Source organism: Hemicordylus capensis, chromosome 1 (genome assembly GCF_027244095.1).
Source record: "Hemicordylus capensis ecotype Gifberg chromosome 1, rHemCap1.1.pri, whole genome shotgun sequence".
Lineage (NCBI taxonomy): Eukaryota > Metazoa > Chordata > Lepidosauria > Squamata > Cordylidae > Hemicordylus > Hemicordylus capensis.
In genome coordinates, this window is record NC_069657.1 from 31,924,415 (window position 1) to 31,945,322 (window position 20,908).

The following is a 20,908-nucleotide window of genomic DNA, read 5'->3' on the forward strand; positions in this document are numbered from 1 at the left end:
CAACCTGAACAGTATCTAAAATTAACTGAACAGACATTAAGAAACATGAGCATGTGCACACAAACGCACACCTTAGAGAGAACCCTGGTGGGGGCGGGGGGGAGATAGCATTTTTGTAATGTACACTACAGTACATCAAAACCGAGCTGCAGCATCAGTGGGAGGTGGCAGCAGGGGCTCTCTCCACCCACTGCCAGACTCCCTCTTTCCACACATGCACGGATGTTGCCTTTCAATTGAGAAATCCCATTGTGTGGACTTGCAGAGCCAACCTGAGTAAACAACTGACTTCTACTCCAAGGAAGGGATTTCTCTGCTCCCCCAGCTTGGTTCTGGTGGCGCACACAATTGAAAGGCTACATTCACTTATGCACAGGGCCTGAAAGAGGCCACTGAGTCTCCGTCCAGGAATCTGGGAGCATGCCTCCATCAAACGCAACACCGTAGCTGCCCATTCACAGCGTGGCTGCCTGGTTATTTGGGAGGCCAGTGGGGGGTGGGTGGAACCCCCACTGCTACCTCCACTGTCCTTGCCGCCACAGCTTGATTTTGAAGGTACTATAGTATACATTACAAACAGGCTTGCTTGTTCCTGGCCCACCTCCCTACCGTCTCCCATTCACACTGCTGCTGTGGTTTGGTTTTCAAGTTACTTGAAATTCCTTGCTGGATTCCTCTTCACAAATATGCCTGTTGAGCTAGCTCACAAGGTGGGGATGTGGCTCAAATCACCAGCTCGTACCACCAACCCTATCTGGTTCTAGGGAGAGCCTTCAAGCTGAGCTGGCTGAATTTCAAGCCGGCTCACACACCCCTAGGCTACACCGGGAGCCGGGTCTCATGATCAGAGAGACCCGGTTTTGGAGAGTCGTTCTCCCCACCCACGAGCAGATAGGGAGCCCTGGGCGGCTGGAGTGCGCAGGGCATACTGGGGAGACCCCCGGAGCTGGGGGGCAGCTTTTTGCCTCCCCTCCGGGGGTCTACTTGTGGGTAACCACGCTGCACAGCTGCACCGCTGCACCGCGGCTACTCACAATCTTTAAAACCAGGTTTGCGGAGCACTCACTCCGCAAATCTGGTTTTAGGGCAGGGGTAGTTAGGCAGGGTACCCGCCTAGGAACCACCGGGCTCACAGCCAAGCCCGGTGGATCACACAATGGGGCAAAATCGGGCTATCCTCCACTAGCCCAGTTTTGCCCCATTGTGTGAATAGCCTCCATGACTCAACTACTGCAACACGCTCTACGTGGGGCTGCCTTTGTACGTAGTTTGGAAACTTCAGTTTGCGGTAGCCAGATTGGTCTCTGGGGTAACCTGGTGACACCATATTATGTCTGTCTTAAAACAGCTGCACTGGCTGCCAATATATTTCCAGATGAAATACAAAGTGCTGGTTATTACCTTTAAAGCTCTGAATGGCTTGAGTCTGGATTACCTGAGAGAGTGCCTCCTTCTGTATGATCTCCATCGCTCATTGAGGTCATCTGGAGAGGTCTGTCTCTGGTAGCCACCAGTACATTTGGTGGCGACTCGGAACAGGGCCTTTTCTGTAGCTGCTCCTGGTCTATGGAATGCACTCCCGGCAGATATCCACAGTTTAGGCTCACTGTCGGCCTTTAAGAGAGCTCTAAAAACCTATTTACTTGGCCTGGCATTCCAAGGCTTTTAAAGTTTTGTTGTTTTTAAATGTATTTTAATTGGCTTTAAATAGTTTTAATCATTTTTGAATTGTTTTTATATTGTTCTTAGCATTGTTTTAATTGTGAGTTTATGTCTTTTAAAAGTTGTTGTACACCGCCCAGAGCCTCTGGATGGGGCAGTTTATAAATGTAATAAATAAATAATAATAAATAATGTGTTCTAAGGTGGGAGTTTTAATTTGACAGAATAACTGGGTACAGTATGCATAGTTATATATGCATAAGGATAGTGAATATCTGCACAGAAAATAAAGCTAACACATCCCCTACACCATGCTGCATTACCGTAGTTTCAATAAGCCCTTCCATTTTAGCAAAATTTCTTCTCTGAATGCCTCTTCCACCAGTTTCAATTTTCCTTGCTCAGGCAGAATGAAGAGTGCCGAAACGTTGCCTTTGTAGGGGATCTCAACCACCTCACAGAACAGTCTCTTATCATAGTAACTCCTAAAATAGCCTTCCTCCTCCATCATATCAACTTTCACTGTTGTGTCTTCATCCACAAAGAAGAGATTTTCTTGAGCATTCAGAAGACTGAAAGGATTTTCCCAGGAGACTTATGAAAAGAAAGACAAGAGAATCATGGTTATACTATGCAAAAACATCTGTGCATTTTAAAAATCTAAAGGAGTGCAATATGTATTACAAAGTAATTAAAAGATCAGAAATTGAATATAAGCCTTTGTGCTTGGGAACATTTTCAGTTTCTTGTTTTAGAAATTCAGTTTTCAGAGCTATATGTGTATTCACAGTTGTGTTCTAAAAACTTCTTTTCATTTGCAAAATGGGAAGGAGTGATTTTCTCCAATCCCCCCTTTTATCTTGAATTTCCTGAAGCCCTCAAAAATCTGCTATTGAGGATCGTCCCCTCTGCATCTTGTTTAAATGGCCTATAGGCCTATAATGGCCTATATATAAATGGCCTATAATGGCCTATAATCTTGCCTATAACCTGAATGCCTAAACAAGGTTTGTGGGTTTCTCTTGACAAGGAGATTTTCTTTGACTATATGAAAGAACGTTTTGCTGACATCATATAGAGCTTTAAAATGAGCAGAAGGACACCAGAGAGAAGTAGCAACTAAACTTTCAGAGAAAGCAGCGTCTAGAACTACTTCTTAAAGAACAGCTCCCTAATAGCAGAAAAAGGAAGTTTGCAACAATAAGCAACTAAAAAAGGCATTGCTACAAGAATAGAGCAGGTTCTTGAACTGATGAGGGACCATATGTGAAAACCCACTTCAGAACAAATTGTAGGTCATTTGGAGAGGATTACCGCAAACGCGACCCATATCTAGATTGAACCTCAAAAAGAATCACAACTGCACTTCCCTCACTCCCAGTCCCCCATCTCAAGAACTAAACCCCTACTATTTGGTGGGCAGTAATTGACAGCAGGAGGGAGTTTGGCTTGCTCTCATACAGGTCTGACACTTGAAGATTTCTCAGCATAAACAGGAACATCATTTGAAATTCTGGGGTAGGCTGGAAAGCCTTTTGCCACCAATCACATCACCACCAAATACACTCATCATAGGGGTAACGGTAGGTCTTATTTCTCAGCATAAACAGGACCATTATTTGAAATTCTGCGGTAGGCTGGAAAGCCTTTTGTCACTAATCCCACCATCACCACATACACACATCATAATGGTAATGGTGGGTCTCATTTTATTTTATTTTGCTTCCAAGGGGTAAGGGTTTTTTAAAAATCCATTTTGTGAGAATTAACTTGCAAGCACTCATAAAACCTCTTCATGGTTTTTGAGGATTTGCAATAAGTGCTTTCGAAATATGATGGTAACATGCTGAGAAGGGGCTTGCCCTTTCCAACTATGTTTAGGAGGGAAAGTCCATTTACTTTACCTTTCATTATAATATAGTTTACGAGAAATATGCCATCCTCTGGATCAAGACCCCGGATCACATCTACTAATTTCCCTTGGGTTTTCTTCTTTAGGTAGCTTTGGATCTGGGCCTGGGCTTCTGTCCAATTTTTCAAGTCTATTGGAAGAACTTCAGCCTGGTAGTAAAGTTTGGAGTCATGCAAGAACTTTGCTTGTGGCTGCCATTTGTTATCTATGAAAAGAACATTCCCAATACGCAACTCAATGTCAGAGTTATTGCGGTTCATCATTTGGAAGAGATGATGAAAACATTCATGTATTTCTTGCTCATTCATCTCTGAATGGTTCAGACCAAGAACTGAAAAAAGCTGATTCGCAGTGGCAGACTTAGCCTCCAGGGAGACCATTGCAAGGACAGTGAAAATGCTCAGTGGAGAAAAGAAAATGTTCTTGCCAGGATCCTCCAAAGCAGCCTGGTGGTATAATTTGAAGGCAAAATCAGCACTTCCTGCAAATATCTTTTGACAAATCTCATTTTTGCTTCTTTGATGACCTTCAGCGGAAGGATGAGGGTCATATTGGTGAACATGTTCCTCATGGTGACCGGTAATATAATGAGCATAAGTAAAAGCACAGAGACCAGCAAACAGCAGACAGAGGTGAACATTAGCCATCATATTCCTATGGAGTTAATCTGAAATGAAAGAATCACATTATATTTGTAAATTTCAGTGTCAAGTGCTGCTGAGACACTTGCCACACAAATCTGCAGTCATGACGGAATCTACATGGGGAACAGGTGCATCTTCTGCTGCCATTAAACTCCCAACAAATGAGCAGGGTTTGAACCTCTTGCACAGCGACTGGCAACCATGCTGGCACTACTGGAGCCTTTGAGATAATGTGACAGCTCTCAGACTGTTTGTTCTACATTGGTCTAAATGGGTTCATAATCTGTAGTAATAAAACTTGGTGCTGATTGTCCCATGGAATCGTAGAGTGAAGGGTCTATCCCATGCAGAACACCTGGTCGTATCTTTGCCAAGGGTTTCCCACAAAGTCCATGTACTCCTATGGATGATATCAAAACATTTAACCAGGGAAATCCCCTTTGTGGGCTGCACCTGAAGAACAATGCCCATCTAAATGGTGAAGCCTGATAACCAATTTATTACACTTTATGGATTTCTGTTTTGACTTCACCATATTCCTATTGGCCTCCCTTTTGGGGGGAACAGGTTCAGGTTTGGAACATAGGAATCTGGCTTCTACTGAGTCAGACAATTGATCCATCTAGCTCAGTATTGTCTACACAGACTGGCAGAGGCTTCTCTAAGTTTGCAGGCAGGAGGCTCCCTCAGCCCTATCTTTGAGATGCCAGGGAAGGAACTTGGAACCTTCTGCATGCAAGCATTCAGATGCTCTTCCCAGAGCAGCCCCATCCCCTAAGGGGAGTATTGTATGGTGCTCACATGTAGTTTCCCATTCAAACACAAACCATGATGGAACCTGCTTAGTAAAAAGGACAATTCATGCTTGCTACCACAAGACCCGATCTCCTCCAGGTTCTCTGAAGAGCAACTGAAACATCCACACATTCACTTCACCAGATGTGTTCTTTAACTGCCGGCAACAGGCGATCACCTAATGGTAAAGAAACTCCCACATAGGGGTAGTGCTCCAAACGTTGGGGAAAGAAGACTGATAATCCGGACAGGAGCCCTGCAAGTGCGCAGGGCATACTGGGAAGACCGCCGGACCCAGGAGACGGCTTTTTACCTCCCCTCTGGGGGTCTACTCGTGAGTCACTGTGGCACGGAGCCGCACCATGGCTACTCACAATCTTTAAAACCAGATTTGCGGAGCACTCGCTCCACAAACCTGGTTTTAGCGGAGGGGTACTTAGGCGGGTTACCCACCTAGGAACCACCGGGCTTGCAGCCGAGCCCGGTGGTTCACACAATGGGGCAAAATCGGGTTAGCTTCCACTAGCCCGATTTCCCCCTATTGTATGAATAGCCTCTTTATTTAAAAGGGAGCACAGAAGGTGATGATACAATGTATCATCAAAGGACATCCCTAAAATCATGCTGTTGAGAGATGTGGTGCTGCTCTGTAAGCAGCAATACTCTCACCAATTTTTTTTTTGAGATTTTGAAATCTGTTTTTGAAGACAGGGTGAAGAAAGAGCAGGCTAACCCCCCCACCACCACACACACACACAAATACTAGTTCAAGTTCTTTAATGTTACAGCCACAAGCCAAAACAAAATAAAAAGTTTACAATTATATAACAATAGGTAGAGTGTATATAATTAGACCAGATTAGAATTAAAATTAGTTGAAATTTTTAACAAAATCGGAAACATAGTGATAATAAAAATTAAAACAATAAAATGTCCTTATTAACCATCCGGTGATGTATATTTATGGCAGCAGCACAGAATTTAGCCACAGTTGATGTAATTAAACACTCTGAGTCTGAAAGCAACAAGGAACAATAAAATTGTTCGACCGGGGAAAATCGACCGGGGAATTTACAAAGCAAAGGTGTGATGAAAGATTCACGAATATCCTTATAAAACAGACAGAATAACAAAACATGTTCAATAGTTTCTACCTAATCCAGCCCACAAGGATGTCAGCAAATGGATCCCCTCTATAGCACCCTTCTAGAACTGCCGAGGGTAAACAGTGGCAGCGAGCCAAGGTAAAAGCTTTTCTATGCCTCGGAAATTCCAGCCAAGTAAAATAGTTCATTGCAGAGACTAGATATCTTCTTTCCTCTGAGATGTAAAATTTGGAGACCTTCCCAAGGTCATTTTGCCATTCGGAATCAAGCACCCGTTGTTCAACCAGCAACCTTGCCTGATCAAATCCCAGCTTGGACAGAATTGTAACAGAGAGGCCCAATGTAGCTATTTTAGCCTCAATAGACTGGATTCACCTGGAGCCAAAAGCATCCTGTAAAATTAGGGGAGCCAGGCCAACTGGATGATAAATTAGTTTGAGCCAGGAACAAAGTATAATAATCCAGACACTGGCCTCTACCCTAATAAATGAGCCCCTAGTGGTGCAGTGGTAAAACCACCGCCCTGTAACCAGAAGGTTACAAGTTCGATCCTGACCAGGGGCTCAAGGTTGACTCAGCCTTCCATCCTTCCAAGGTCGGTAAAATGAGTACCCAGAATGTTGGGAGCATTATGCTAAATCATTGTAAACCGCTTAGAGAGCTCCAGCTATAGAGCAGTATATAAATGTAAGTGCTATTGCTAAGTGCTAGTGCTATAAAGCCAGTCTCCAAACAGGCAGCAGCATTTGAAACAGATCTTGGGATATTAAGAGCAGTTCTCAAAACTTTTGACTGCACACATTCCAGAGTTGTTATATTGGGGGGGGGGACCCAGCTGCGCTCCATAAAGTAGTTGGGACAGTGATTTGGCTTTGAATGGTTTAAAAGCTGCTGGTAAGTAATAGCCACCTTTTGATCGCAAGTACTGTAAAATGGCGAGTGAGCTTTTCTGGGTATTGGAGGCTACATAGTTCACGCGGGCCTTCCTAGTGCCCCCAGCATGGAAAACTACCCCCTAGGTACTTAAAAAATAATACCTGCTCAATAAGTTGGCCCTCAATCCTCCAAGTGCGAATCTTAGGTCTCCGTGCGAAAGCCATTATTTTGGTTTTCTGAAAATTTATCTCCAAACCCTCCTTCTTGCAGTACAGATTTAGTGCACTCTGCATTTTTTGAGGCCAGTTGGCGTCCTCGACAAGAGGACCACATCAACTGCATAAAGAAAGATAGATAGATGCCTCCCTACAAATTTAGTCAGGTGGAAATCTAAAAGGATCAAATGTTCCACTGTAGAATTTATGTAGTAATTAAATAATAGAGGAGCAAGTATGCAGCCCTGCTTAACACTTCTCTGAGTCACAATAGCACTTGTTAGATGCCCTTGAAGGCTGCATCTAACTTTAAGAGAAGAGTCTGAATATAGCGCTTGAAGCAGGCATAACAGACAACGGTCTGTGGAAAAAGTCCCCAGTTTTTCCCTAAGCTTAACTCTTGAAATAGAATCAAAAGCTGCCTTCAAGTCTACAAAGGCAGCATATAAAGAGGTCGTACCTCTTACTAGAACATACTAGAGGGAGAGAAGGCGGGGTCTAAGTGCCGAAAGGGAGCTCATTTCTTTAGCTCCGCATCTCTCAGGTTATTTACAAAGAATCAACTCGAAGAAGCTGAAACAGAGACAAGAAGCTGGTTTTTCCACAATAGTGAAGATCTTCTGTATCCGTCTAACATCTTTTTGAAGAATCCCCCTCCCCTTGGCCTCGTGCAGAGGGGAGGGAGTTTGTCCCAGCCCGGCCCTGCACGAGGCCAAGAAACAGGCCTACTGGCCCGTTAGGTTTGGGGGCAGGGTTTCGGCCGTGATCGGCCGATCCCCGCCCCATTCTCCTCAGTTTGGCCGGGCATTCTTGGTGGAAGGAGCTCCTGACGCGAGCTCCTTCTTGACGAGAATCGGGTGGGGTCGCCCAACAGTGAGCGTGAGGAGTATCCGGCGGGGCCTTCGAGCCCACATGGTGGCAGAAGGACACGGTTTTGGTGGTGGTGGTGGCGGTACGGCCGTTGGCGGAATTGGCGCTCGGCCGATAGGCCTCCGCGGCGGCATGGGGCTTCAGCATCTGAGGGCTTTAGCCCTGTGGTTTGTTCCCTCGCCCCCTTCCTGTTCCCCCGGTGGCTAGTTGTGGGCCGGTTTGGGCCCTTGGGTGGTGGCCATAGCTGGGGGGGGGGGCTTCCCTAACTCCCTCTGGGATCTTTGTTTATCAATCTAACCAACCCTTTTTAAAAATTAGAATCGGTTCACAATAATATTCTTATATCTATATGCTTTATTGTATGTTTCATTAGGTAATTCGATCTTTTGAGCAACCAGATTAAAAGTGTATACATTTAGTTTATATTTAGTTTAGTTTATAATTATTAAGGTTAATAAGATAGTTTAGCATGATTATTCCCAGTTGTTATAACTGCTGTCAGGACTGATTACTGTGAAGAGAGAAATTATCTAATTCTACAATAGTTAGTATTGAGAGAAGTCTATATAATAAGAGTAATTACTCAGATTTAATCCCTGTTTTTAAACTGCTATTAGTAAACATAGTGTGAAAGGGAACTCTTGTTGTTGCTCTTGTTGCTGTTCTTTAAGAATAATAGGTGGTGTTTTTTTGTATTGCTAAGATAAAACTGCATTACACTTCGCCATTATCTTTGACCTTGTGTTAAATATTAGTAGAAACTTTTAATCCCAGTGATTGAGTAGCAATCATTAAGTATTGTGTGAAGAGGGAAATCTACATGGATATAAGTATACAAGGGATGCTGAGTTGATTTACCTGAGTTAGTTTGGAAGGGATAGAATTTATTGATTACAGCTGAAATAGTTATTAGGTTGTCCATATAGATTGATGTACAGATATTTATCTGCAAAATCCATTAGAAGTATGCATAAAAAAGCAAAAGCATTAAAGCCCAAAAAAGACTCAGATGAGGAATCAGATACTGAGCCTGGCCCAGTCTCTTTTGCTAAATTTCAAGAGACACTTCTCAAGGAACTCCATAGTGTTTCTTCACGAATTCAGGGCCTGGATGCTAAATTTGACAATTTCCAGACGGAGGTCACCACAAAACTTTCTCATGTTACTCAAAAACTTTCACAATTTGATCAACTTACTTCTCAAGTTAATCAAGTCCAACTGGAACTATCAGAGGAGAAAACATCCTGAGAAGCAGACTTTAAGCGACTTGAGAACCGAATTGAAATTTTGGAATCTAAACAACATGCATCCATTTTAAAGATTTGGGGACTACCTGAGCAATTCGGAAGAGAAGGCCTTCATTCTGTCCTGGAAACTTTACTCTCGGAATATTTGGGTTCTGGAGATTCTTTAGATATTTTGGAGACATACAGATTGAATTCCAGATACTCCAGGGAGAGTAAAGTACCTAGAGACATTTTAGTTAAATTTTTGAGAAAAGATACTAAGGAATCAATCCTTCAAGCACACAAAAGAGCTCCTCTTGAGTATAGCAATACTCCCTTACAAATCCTTCCAGATGTTCCCATTGATATTCTAAACAAAAGACGAGAATTAAAATTTCTGACGACTATACTTCAAGAAAAGGGAAGAGAAAGCAAGACCCATGAACAAAAAAGGTGAATAATGATAAATGTATGAACAACCAGCTCTCAACACACATCAAAATAATCAAACACAACTGGATAACACATATGAAAATACATGTAAAAATACAACAACAAAATGCCAAGTAGAATAATGAAATACAATGGAAAAATGAAAAACCAGTTATGTAGGTTTCCAAACACAGTCCAAGATGTCTTCAAAAATGAGAAATTGAGAAGTACATGCAGTACTGGTGATGAGTCCTCAAATCCAAAGAGAGGAAACAAAGTACTCAGTGAAGTGATGAAGATGCATGTTGATCAAATCATGATTCCTTCATAGGAAGAAAGTGAGCAACCTGCTCTGCAATGACTAGCAATGAAAGATGGTGGAAGACAAGGCACACCAGGGAAAGTCACACGACAGTCACCCCAGGATATGGAGCTGTTTCACCGGGAGCTTCATCAGGGACTAGTTCCCATTAGAACAGGCTGGAACAATGAAATGAGAACATAAAACGATATCTGTAGCACTGTAGAGGAAAAATGTAAAACACTCACTAAATGTAAAGTAAAAATACAATACATTTAAGCTTATCCAAGCTTATTACGAAGACTCAAGGATCCTTTTTGTTAGATGATTATCTGTGGTCCATCCAATGGTTTCTTTTACATGTACATTTTTGGTTCTATTTGGTTTCTTTATGGCATGGTACGCTCTTTCACCTCACTTATCAGTTTGTCATTAGTGCAAGTATGATCTGCAGTTTACAATTACCTTTTCAGCTGTATGTTTTAAGGTACATAGCTTGAGGTTGGCTTTAATGATAGGCTACCACTTTAAGTGCAGTTTGACTTTTTGGGAACAGCTGATTCACCTCCCTGGTTAATCCTCTTCTTCCTTTTATAACCTGGGATAAGCACCCATTAGCTAGATGAACCCTGTGGCTTTAACATGCTTGGAGAAATTTGATCATATAAGAGATGCTATTCTACTTTTGTGTAAGTTTTGTCATATTTATTCTTTTGTATTATATCAGCAATGTTTCATTGCCTTTTATATATATTGGTTTATGTTTCTCTACATTACTATTTCAGTTTGTTCCCTTGCAATCATTACTAGGACAATTCACAAGTAGTATTTACTCTTCTTGTTTTGAGTCCTATTTGATATGACACTGTTTGAGGTTGCACTCATTATATACTACATCTTTTAGGGAAGTCTATTGTTTTAGGTACAGCTAAAAAATCTTTTAACTAATTATTGCTTGAGTTCAATACCCATGTTGAGCTTTCCATTAGTAAAATGTACCTTGAGTACCTTGAAGGTGAACTGTTAATCTCAGATGATTGGAATGCTTTTCTTTCCCCATTAATGGACAAATCGGGTCAATATAAGAAGAATTCTGGAAAGTTGCCTAAAAATGTACTGGAATATATGAGAACTTTATCGATTGATGATGCATGGAGGAATAAACACTCACTGGAAAGATAATTTACTTTTTTTCTCAACCTCATCAAACATATTCTAAAATTGACATTTGTATGGTTTCAAAGTCATTGCTATCTAGAATATATGATGTTGAAATTGCACCTTCAACATATGCTGACCATAATCCACTGATAGTAAAATTCCTGAACTTGGACACTGGACAGAAGAGATGGAGATTGAATAATTTTCTTTTAACAGAAGAGAAAATTCTTCTGAAATGCAATGATGAACTGTTACATTTTTTTTCCAAAGAAATAAGATATGTGACGTTTCTATTTTTTTCCGTTTGGGACTTCAGCAAGGCTTTTATGGGAGGAATCTTCATTTCTGAATCTTCCAAAAGGAAGAAAGAATTACAAATACAAAAAGATCGGATATGTAATGAATTATCCCATTTAGAAGATCTTCACAAGATTAATCCTTCCCAAGATATTTGGCAAAATATTAAGGAACTTCGTAAGCAAATGGATCTTATAGAATCCAAAGAGACATCTAGGAACCTGACTTATATGAAACAGAGATAATTTGAGAAAGGTAATAAACCAGATAAGTTGTTAGCATATCAGTTAAGAAAAGAACAGGAAAAGAGAATTATAACATCGGTTTGGAATGGCAAGGAATTGGTTATGTCAAATCATGAAATGTCTGAACAATTTGTACAGTGTTACTCTAAACTATACAAAGAAGATAAGAAAGATCCTGAGAAAATCAAATAATTCATAGAGGAAATACAATTGAAGTCATTCTCAGAAGAATCCCCCTCCCCTTTGCCTCATGCCGAGGGGAGGGTGTTTGTCCCAGCCCGGCTCAGCACGAGGACCAAGAAGGGTCCTGATTGGCTGACGGGGCTTGGGGGGCGTGATTTCGGCCGCTAGCGGCCATTCCACGCCCAGAGCTATTCAGTCTGTTGCAGACTGTCTGCAGGGAAGGAGCTCTTCAGTCGAGCTCCTTCCATTTTGGCTGGGAGGGGGGTTCGCCCGAAAGCGGGCGAGGCAGCATTTCGGCGGCGTGCTCCGTCACGGGGGCGTAGCGTCATCAGGTTTCGGCTTTTCGTGGGGGCTGTGTGTGGGCGGCTGGTCGCTGCGGCTATGGCGTCGGCAGGCTTTTTGGCCCTTCAGCCTTCTCGTTGCGGCATGTGTCTGCTGCCATCAGGGCTCTAGCCCTTGGGTTTGTGGGGTTCCCCAGCCACTGGGGGGGGGTAGCGTGGCACGTGGGTGGGCCTTGGTTTGGGTGGGTTGGTTCCCACAATTGCATTCTTCCTCCCTCTTCCGTCTTCCACTTTCAGGTCTTCTCTGGAACACGAGGGTTGTGTTTACTGGGGCTGGCAGTTTTTCCTTTTTGGGCTCTCTGCTTGGCTGAGCCTTTCTGAGGGCTTTTCAACAGGGAGTTGGGCCTGGGGTTAGGGACATTTTTTCCTGGACTGGGTTTTTGTGGTTTGAGTCGGGGATTGAGTAGAGTGATGCCTAGAAAGGCGAAAGAAAAGAAAGGGGGGCGGCCCATTCAGCAGCCCAAACAGCCTGCCCCTCCACCATCTTCCTCGGATGAGGAAGATGAGGAAATGATTTTGATTCGTGGTCTAATTAATAGGATGGAGGCGCTGGAGAAGGCTAATGCTGCGCCTTCTGATAAGGGTGCCGGGCCCTCTGGTGGGGGGTGGGGTGCCGCCCCCTAAGGTCCCTCGGCGGACCCGGGGTTCTGCTAGAAGTCAGTTGTTAACATCTCTTTCTAGCAGGTTGGAGGCGCTGGAGAAAGGCATGAATCCTGCTGGCCCGGGCTCCCCTGGACCGGTCCCAGGACAACCCGTTCCTGCGCTGCCGCTGCCGTCGCCTGTGGATCCGGTTCCTGAGTTGCCTACGCCGTCGATGCCTCAACCTGCTGCACCGGTTGACCATCCGCCTGTGGACCCGACTATGCCGGTGGTTCCGGGTGAGCCAGCAGCACCTACACCTCCCGGCGGCACCGGCCAGTGGCCTGCTGTTCCCTGGCCGATTCCTGCCATGGGGGGCTGGGGACCAGCTTCGTACTGGTCCCCCTACACACAACATTGGGGCATGGGCTTTCCTTGGGCTTTTCCCGGGGTTACTGCTGGTTTGCAGGGCACAGCAGAACAGGTGTGGTTGGGTGGTAGGCCTTCCGACAGTCAGTTGCCCCCTCCCGGGGGCATTCCCCCTGTAGTCCAGGATGCCAGTGGGAGGCCCGGTTATTACCCAATGGGGATTTTGCCTTCGGTGCAGCACACCCCCTATGGGGGCATGGGGCTCCCTCTGGGTGACCACCTGCTTCCTTCCACTAGGGAGAAGATCCTTAAGGGGGAGTATGTGGACATCTTTAGTCTTCTGTTTAGGGAACCAGAAGTCAAACATAAGGAGGGGGAGTCTTGCAAGGAACATGAAGCCACTAAGAGGAAACCGGTCGAAAAGACCTGGAATAATTGGTTATCTGGCTTCACCATTTATATGAGGGTGATAGTTCAGGCGCAGCCAGCACGGGGTCCGGCACTCCTGAAATATATGGATATTATTCACCGTGCAGTTTCCGATTTTGCGGGATCCTCTTGGATCCATTATGACAAAAGCTTCTGCATGAGGTAGGCCTTGGACCCCATATTGCCATGGGATACGCCCCTGCAGGAATTATGGCTGGTCATTATGTCTCCAGCTCGTCCGGTTGATGGGGACCGCTCAGATAGTGGGCATCTGTTGTCCAGGCCTTCCGGGGTCACGGTTCTATCGGGGGCAGGCCAGCCGTGAGTTCAACCCCACCTGGTCTGTTGGGAGTACAACACTAATGGCATGTGCTCCCATTCTCCCTGTCGCTTTAAGCACGCATGTGGCGTCTGCGGTGTGAAGCACCCTAGCGCATCATGCCCTAGAGCCAAGTTTAGTAGCCCCGGGTCCAAGTTCCGGCCCGGAAACAATAGGAAGGGTGGCCCCACTCCACCCCCTTCGGGTAAAGGGCCCCAGCCTCATCAGGCTTGATGCTTTGGAGCGGCTGCTGGTGGATTACCCCAACCAGTCCGCGGCTTCCTATCTGTTCAGGGGCTTTAGAGATGAGTTTAGGATTCCTTCTTCTTCCCGCCGGGGGCTTTGCAGCCCCCATAACCTTAAATCTGTGGTTGGTAAGGAGGAGGTGGTGCTGAAGAAGATCGGTAAGGAAGTAGCTGCAGGCAGGGTGCTGGGCCCTTACGATGCCCCTCCCTTCCCCCGGTTGCGAGTCTCGCCCCTCGGGGTGGTTCCTAGAAAGGTCCCTGGTGAATTTCAGTTGATTCACCACCTTTCTTACCCCAAGGGGTCGTCCATTAATGATGGCATCCCCGATAGTCTGTGTTTGGTGCGCTATACTTCTTTCGACGAGGCTGTCAGAGTAGTTAGGAGTATGGGTCCGGGGGCTCTTCTGGCCAAATGCGACATCGAGTCCGCCTTTCGCCTGCTGCCCGTTCACCTGGATGATTTTGAGTTGCTGGGCTTCACCTTTGCGGGCCAGTTTTATTTTGACCGGGCCCTGCCGATGGGTTGCTCGATTTCCTGTGCCGCCTTTGAGGCGTTCAGCTCCTTTTTAGAATGGGCAGTTAGGCGATGGGCGGGCCTGGCGTCCACGGTGCATTAATTAGACGATTTTCTTTTTGTTGGGAGGGGCAATTCCAGCGAATGCCATCATTTGCTGCGCTCCTTCATGGAGCTGACTGAAGTGCTGGGGGTGCCCCTAGCTAGGGATAAAACAGAAGGACCGGTTACGAGGCTATCTTTTCTAGGAATAGAGCTTGACACCCTCGCGGGATGCTCTAGGCTTCCGCAGGCCAAGCTGGTGGTGCTCTTAGACCTGGTTAGAGCTCTTGGGCGGGCCTGCAAGGCCACCCTTAGAGAGCTCCAGGTGGTGGTGGGGCATCTCAACTTTGCGTGCAAGGTTGTGGCCCCTGGCCGTGCCTTTTTACGAAGGCTATGTGATCTGACAGTGGGGCTCCGGGCTCCCCATCACAGGGTTAGGATTTCTGAAGGTGTCCGGGCCGACTTAGCACTTTGGGAAACCTTTTTGCTGGGTTTCAATGGAGTCACCTTTTGGAGGGACGAACAGCTTCTCGAAGCTGATCTGCAGGTTCATTCTGACGCTGCAGGTGGTGCAGGGTTTGGGGTTTACTTCAGGGGCCACTGGTGTGCCGCCCTCGGATTGGATAGAGCAGGGAATCGTGCAGGATCTGACTTTTTTGGAGCTTTTTCTGATTGTGGTGGCAGTTCACATCTGGGCGGAGGAGTTTGCCAACTCCTCTGTCCGTTTCTGGTGTGACAACCAGGCGGTGGTCCAAGTTGTCAACTCCCAGACTTCTCGTTCTCAGAGGGTTATGGGCTTAGTTAGAGCTTTGGTTCTGCAATGCTTGCGGGCAAATATTCTATTCAGGTCCCACCATGTCCCAGGGATTCGTAATGACATAGCTGATGCTCTTTCTCGTTTCCAGGTGGACAGATTCAGAGCATTAGCGCCCGAGGCTGCTCTGCACCCAGACCCCATGCCAGCCTTTCTGTGGCAGCTTGGCAGGTGGAGGCGCAGCAGGCCATAGTGGCGTCTTTGGCGCCCAGCACTAGAGTTAGCTATGCAGCCAAGCTCGAGGCTTTTTCCCTTTTTCGAAGGGCTGAAGGTTTGCCTGAGGTTTGCCCTGTTCCGGTGGGACAGTTGCAGCAGTTTTTGGTCACGTTACGTAGGGCAGGGCAGGCCGTATCTACGTTGGGGGGTTATTTGGCTGCTCTGGCCTTTGAAGCCCAGGTTAGAGGGGTTGGCAATTTCTCCTCTGACCCTCACGTGCGTCGCATGCTGGAGGGCCGGGCTCGGGGGGACCCTGGTACTGGGGACTCTAGGCGCCCGTTTACCTTGGATATGGTGGCTTCAGCGCTGAATCACTTACTAGGATGCTGCGCAGACTCCTGGGAGGTCTCTTTGTTTCAGGCAGCGTTATTGGTAGCCTTCTTTGGTGCCTTTCGTCCCAGGGAGTTGCTTCCATGTTGTAGGATTTCCCCTCCGGACCGTTGCTTACAGTTTTCTGACCTGTCCTTTCTTGGGGTTGAGGCGCAGCTGTTTCTCTGCCGCTCTAAGACAGACCAAAGGGGCAAGGGCCAGGTGGTTTGCTTGGCTGCTGCTGGGGATCTGCAACTGTGCCCGGTAGAGGCCTTGCGGCACTACACGGGTTTGGGTCCGGATTCTGGAGGGTGCTTGTTTGTTCACCGGGACCGGACTCCTCTCACCCAATATCAATTTCTTGCAGTAGTCAAGAAGGCCTTAGGTGCAGCGGGGAACCCCTGGAAGGGATTACGCTGCACTCTTTCCGTATTGGGGCAGCTACTACTGCCATGCGCATAGGCCTTCCGGAGGCCGAGGTTCGGAGGATAGGGAGATGGAAGTCCGTGGCGGTCAGACGCTATGTGCGCTGACAGCGGGCACCATCGGCCGCTATTGATTTGTGTTTTCTCTTGGCAGGTGCTGGGGGGGGCGGTGGCTCCGGTGCGGGTCCTGTTTTGCGGTCACTCGTTGGTCTTTTGGGCCTTCAAGCGGGCCAGCACTTCTCGCTGGGGATTGCAGCTGGGTTTTGGAAGACGGGCTTCCATGTACTGGTTGGGCATGCGGGGGATGCTTTGGAACCAGTTGCTGCCCGCGATTAGGGAACATCTAGTTAGCTTTCCTGCTCCCAAGGTTTTGATTTTGCATTTGGGGGAGAACGACTTAGGCCGGCGGACTGGCCTGGCTATCATTCAGCAAGCCTCCTCTGATTTAGCTTCATTGCGCGAGTGGATGCCAGGGGTGCGCATTTTGTGGGTCAATTGGCTCCAGCGCAGGGTGTGGAGGAACACCCATTGTGGGTTGAGTTTGGAAAGGGCCCGGCGCAAAGCTTCAGCCGCAATTGGGAAGCTTGTAGTGGCATCCGGCGGGGCTGTGGTGCAGCAGCCTGATGTGGCTGCTCGCTTTCCTGAGTTATATCACTCGGATGGAGTGCATCTTTCAGGGCGGGGTTGTGACTTATATTTGCACAACATACAGCGGGGGCTTGCTGAATTTTGAGGCAGGTGTGGGGCAGGGAGGTCAAGCTTGGGCTAACCTCCCTGGGTGGCAGTAACAGTGCGGGTTGAGGGGTCAGGAAGGTATAGATTATCGGTGAGCACCCTTGGATATTTAAAGGTGGATTGGTTAATCGCTCCCTTGTTGTCTGTGCGGCACAGGGAGGAATTTGATGGCCATGAAACCTGCTCCAGGACTTCACCAACCTTTGGGCTGCGCAGTCCGGGGTGTGTGTGAATACCTGGAGCTGTCTAGATCCCCTCTTCTAAGGGGGTGGTTGGCTTTGAAGGAATAGGGCAGGGTGTTCCTGCATCTTTCCTGAGCCAGGGTGTGTCACCCAGTGAGGCAATGGGTAGGATGAGGGAATCCTAGCCCATGCCGAGGGGCCCGCACTGTTTTGGTTGGTGATTAATCACCTATTGTTCAGTTTGCCTTTGCCTGTCGTTCTTTAATAAAGCGTGGCCCTTTTCACCCATAACAAATGTCTCCGTGTCTTCTTGGGCTAGGGTCTAGGAACAGCAGAGGAGCTGTTTAAATAAACCTATTTCCAGGGAGGAAACCAAGGTTGCAATAAAAAATCTTAAAAATAATTCGCCAGGCTCAGATGGATTATCTTCATTGTATTACAAAATGTTTCAGGACAAATTAATTGGACCTTTTAACAGAAGTAATGAATGTGATATTATCTCATTACACCTTACCGGTTTCTTGGCAAGAAGCATTCATTTCCTTAATTCATAAAGAAGGGAAAGACCCAACACGACCAGAATCATGTAGACCTATATCCCTTTAAAATGTGGATTACAAAATTTTTACTTCAATCTTGGTGGCTAGATTAAGAAATTCCCTGTCTGAAATAATCCATACTGACCAATCTGGTTTTATCCCCCAAAGGCTCATGAAAGATATGTTTTGAATGCAATTGATAAAGTAACCATGACATGTACAAAAGCAGCTATGATTTTCCTAAATGCCAGAAAAGCCTTTGACAATTTGGAATGGCCCTTCTTGTTCTCAGTGTTGGAGAAAATGAACTGTGGCCCTCAGTTTTTATTCTGGATTTGCAGTATATACCAACAACAAAAATGGTCAATGGATCCTTGTCTTCAGAATGTATCATCAATAAAGGTACTAGACAAGGATGTCCACTTTCCCCATTGCTGTTTATACTTGCTCTTGAATCTTTGGCAGCTAAAATTAGACAAGAGCAGCAGATTCAAGGTATCAAAATAGGTGATTGTGAACATAAAATAAAACTATATGCTGATGATGTATTGCTTACTGTCACGCAAGTCAAAGACTCCTTGGTTACATTAATGACTCAGATATATCAGTACGGTTCAGTTTCTGGCTATAAGATTAACAGAGATAAAACTCAGTCCATGACATGGAATCTTTCAGAAGACGAGATAGAATATTTCTCTAAAGTTTTAAGATTACAAATAATGAAGAAGCCAATAAAATACTTGGGGATTAATCTTATGAGGAGCAATAAAGATCTGTTTAATAATAACTATGTCCCAATTTGGAAATCAATAATGGCTGATCTGGATAGATGGAAGAGGCTAACTCTATCTTGGCTTGGAAGAATCTCTGCAGTAAAAATGAACATATTACATAAGATGAAATTTCTTTTTCAAATGATCCCCATAAAGATAGATGACAAGATATTGAATAGATGGCAGAGTTAGCTTAATTCATTTATCTGGAATTATTAAAAAAACAAAAACAAAAAACAAAAAAACAAAAACCAGCGTTCGATTAAGGTGATACAAGATTCCAAAGAAAGAGGTGGTCTTGGAGTTCCTAACTTGAAACTTTATTATCATGCTAGTAGCTTGACTTGGATTTCAAATTGGATTTTATCCCCTTACGGAAGTTTTACTCGAATGGAGAAACTTGGTCTTACTAGAGGATTGCATAATTACTTACAGATTTCTGGTTCGAGGAAAGATTTGGAGATACAACAACATACTATCCGACACAGTCTTTTTTATGTCTGGGATAAATATCAGAAAAGAATAAGTCCAAGATTATCACCTTTGGCCTCTATACTGAATGCTTATTTCCATGAAGAAGTATATTCTTCTAAGTATAATTTTTGGTGAGGCAGTCTATACTCCTTACAAGGTTTGGTGCAATATTTAGCTCTGGATAAATCAGTTTCTTCTGGGCAAACAACTCAACAAGCATCCTGGTTCCAACAAACTCAGATCAGCTCAATAGTTCGGAAAGAGTTACAGTTACAGGGTGGGAAACTTAGAGATCTGACTGAATTTGAAGAATTAATCACCTGAAACACTGATCATTTATTAGGCAGAATTTATAAACTATTACTGAAGTATGAAACAGACTGAGCAGATAAAAAAATGGATGATAAAATGGATGCAGAACTCTAATAGATTGATTGATCTCTCTGATTCGGAATATCAATGGAAAAAGAATGTGAAATTTACTTTGTGTACCAATCTAAGGGAAAATTGGTATAAGATGTTTTCAGATGGTATATAACTCCTTTGACTATTAATAAAATAGATGATTCTTTTTCAAAGAAATGTTGGAAATGTGACACATTTAGGTTCATTTTACCATATATGGTGGAGTTGCGGTAAAGCGCAACAATTTTGGAAACAAATTCATATGAAAGTTGAACAAATCTTAGAAGTTAAGATTTCCTTCCTTTCTTTTAAGTATGATAAAACCTTATATTCCCGCCAAATCAAATGAACTCTGTGTGTGTGTGTGTGTGTGTGTGTGTGTGTGTGTGTGTGTATGTATGATTACAGCAGCTAGGATTATATATGTATCTAATTGGCGTACTTTGGAAATTCCTTCCTTAAACTATTGGCTTTTGAAACTGTGTGACTATGCTTCAGTTTCAAAAGTCTCGGCTTTTGTACATGGTATCTCTACTGAATCATTCATGTCTGTTTGGGAACCCTTTATAAATGATATCTGTTATGGTCAAACTGTGTTCCCAGTTTCTGGATTTGACTTATAGTGTGTTTGATATGTAACTGACAGGAAGCTGAATAGATAGGATTTTATAATTTTAAGAGTCTGAATTTCTTTTCCTCTATCCTGTTTGAGAGATCTTTTTCTTTACTTATGTAATTAGAAAAATGAGGTTTTTCATTACAAAAAAATGATTTGTTTTGTATTGTCTTTATGGTGAATTGTCTTTGTCTTTTTTGGTTTACTTCTCAATTAAAAAAAAGAAAAAAAGAAAATACTAGAAAAGAGAGTGGGGAGGGGATAAGAGGGCAAAGCTCCCACTACACATGAGATGAGCACCAAGGTATGAAAAAAACACCCTGACTCAGCATGTAGCAAATAAAAACAATTGCTACAAAGAGAAAGGAGATATGGGGGGGGGGGGGGCTGGAAACAAAGTGTTTATTATTGAGTATATACTATCTCAAGGACTCTTTTAATCACTTTTCAATTTGGAACTTCTGTGGACATCTCTACGTCTCAGAACAAATGATATGGAATTAAAATGTGTGTAAACACCTTCTCTGGGACATGTTTCCTATCATCATCCTCATCATTACACACAGGCATGTTGCTGCATTCTCTATTATAAGCACTGACCATGGTACATGCTAATATCTTCCAAGCCATTTGACAAATTCTGGAATTTGGCAAGGT

The 20,908-nt window shown here is 44.7% G+C and overlaps 1 protein-coding gene across 2 annotated transcripts in view; it reads right to left on the minus strand.

Moving 5' to 3' along the window:
- Positions 1-20,908, minus strand: part of LOC128340661 (alpha-1-antiproteinase 2-like) — an 80,583-nt gene that overhangs the window by 19,051 nt on the left and 40,624 nt on the right. For both annotated transcript variants that reach the window (XM_053286079.1, XM_053286078.1), the window contains exons 2-3: positions 3,567-4,241; positions 1,986-2,256 (exon numbers count right to left, since the gene is read on the minus strand). In XM_053286079.1, the coding sequence (XP_053142054.1) occupies positions 1,986-2,256; positions 3,567-4,224 (929 nt within the window). In that variant the 5' untranslated portion in view covers positions 4,225-4,241. The remainder of the gene's footprint in view (positions 1-1,985; positions 2,257-3,566; positions 4,242-20,908) is intronic.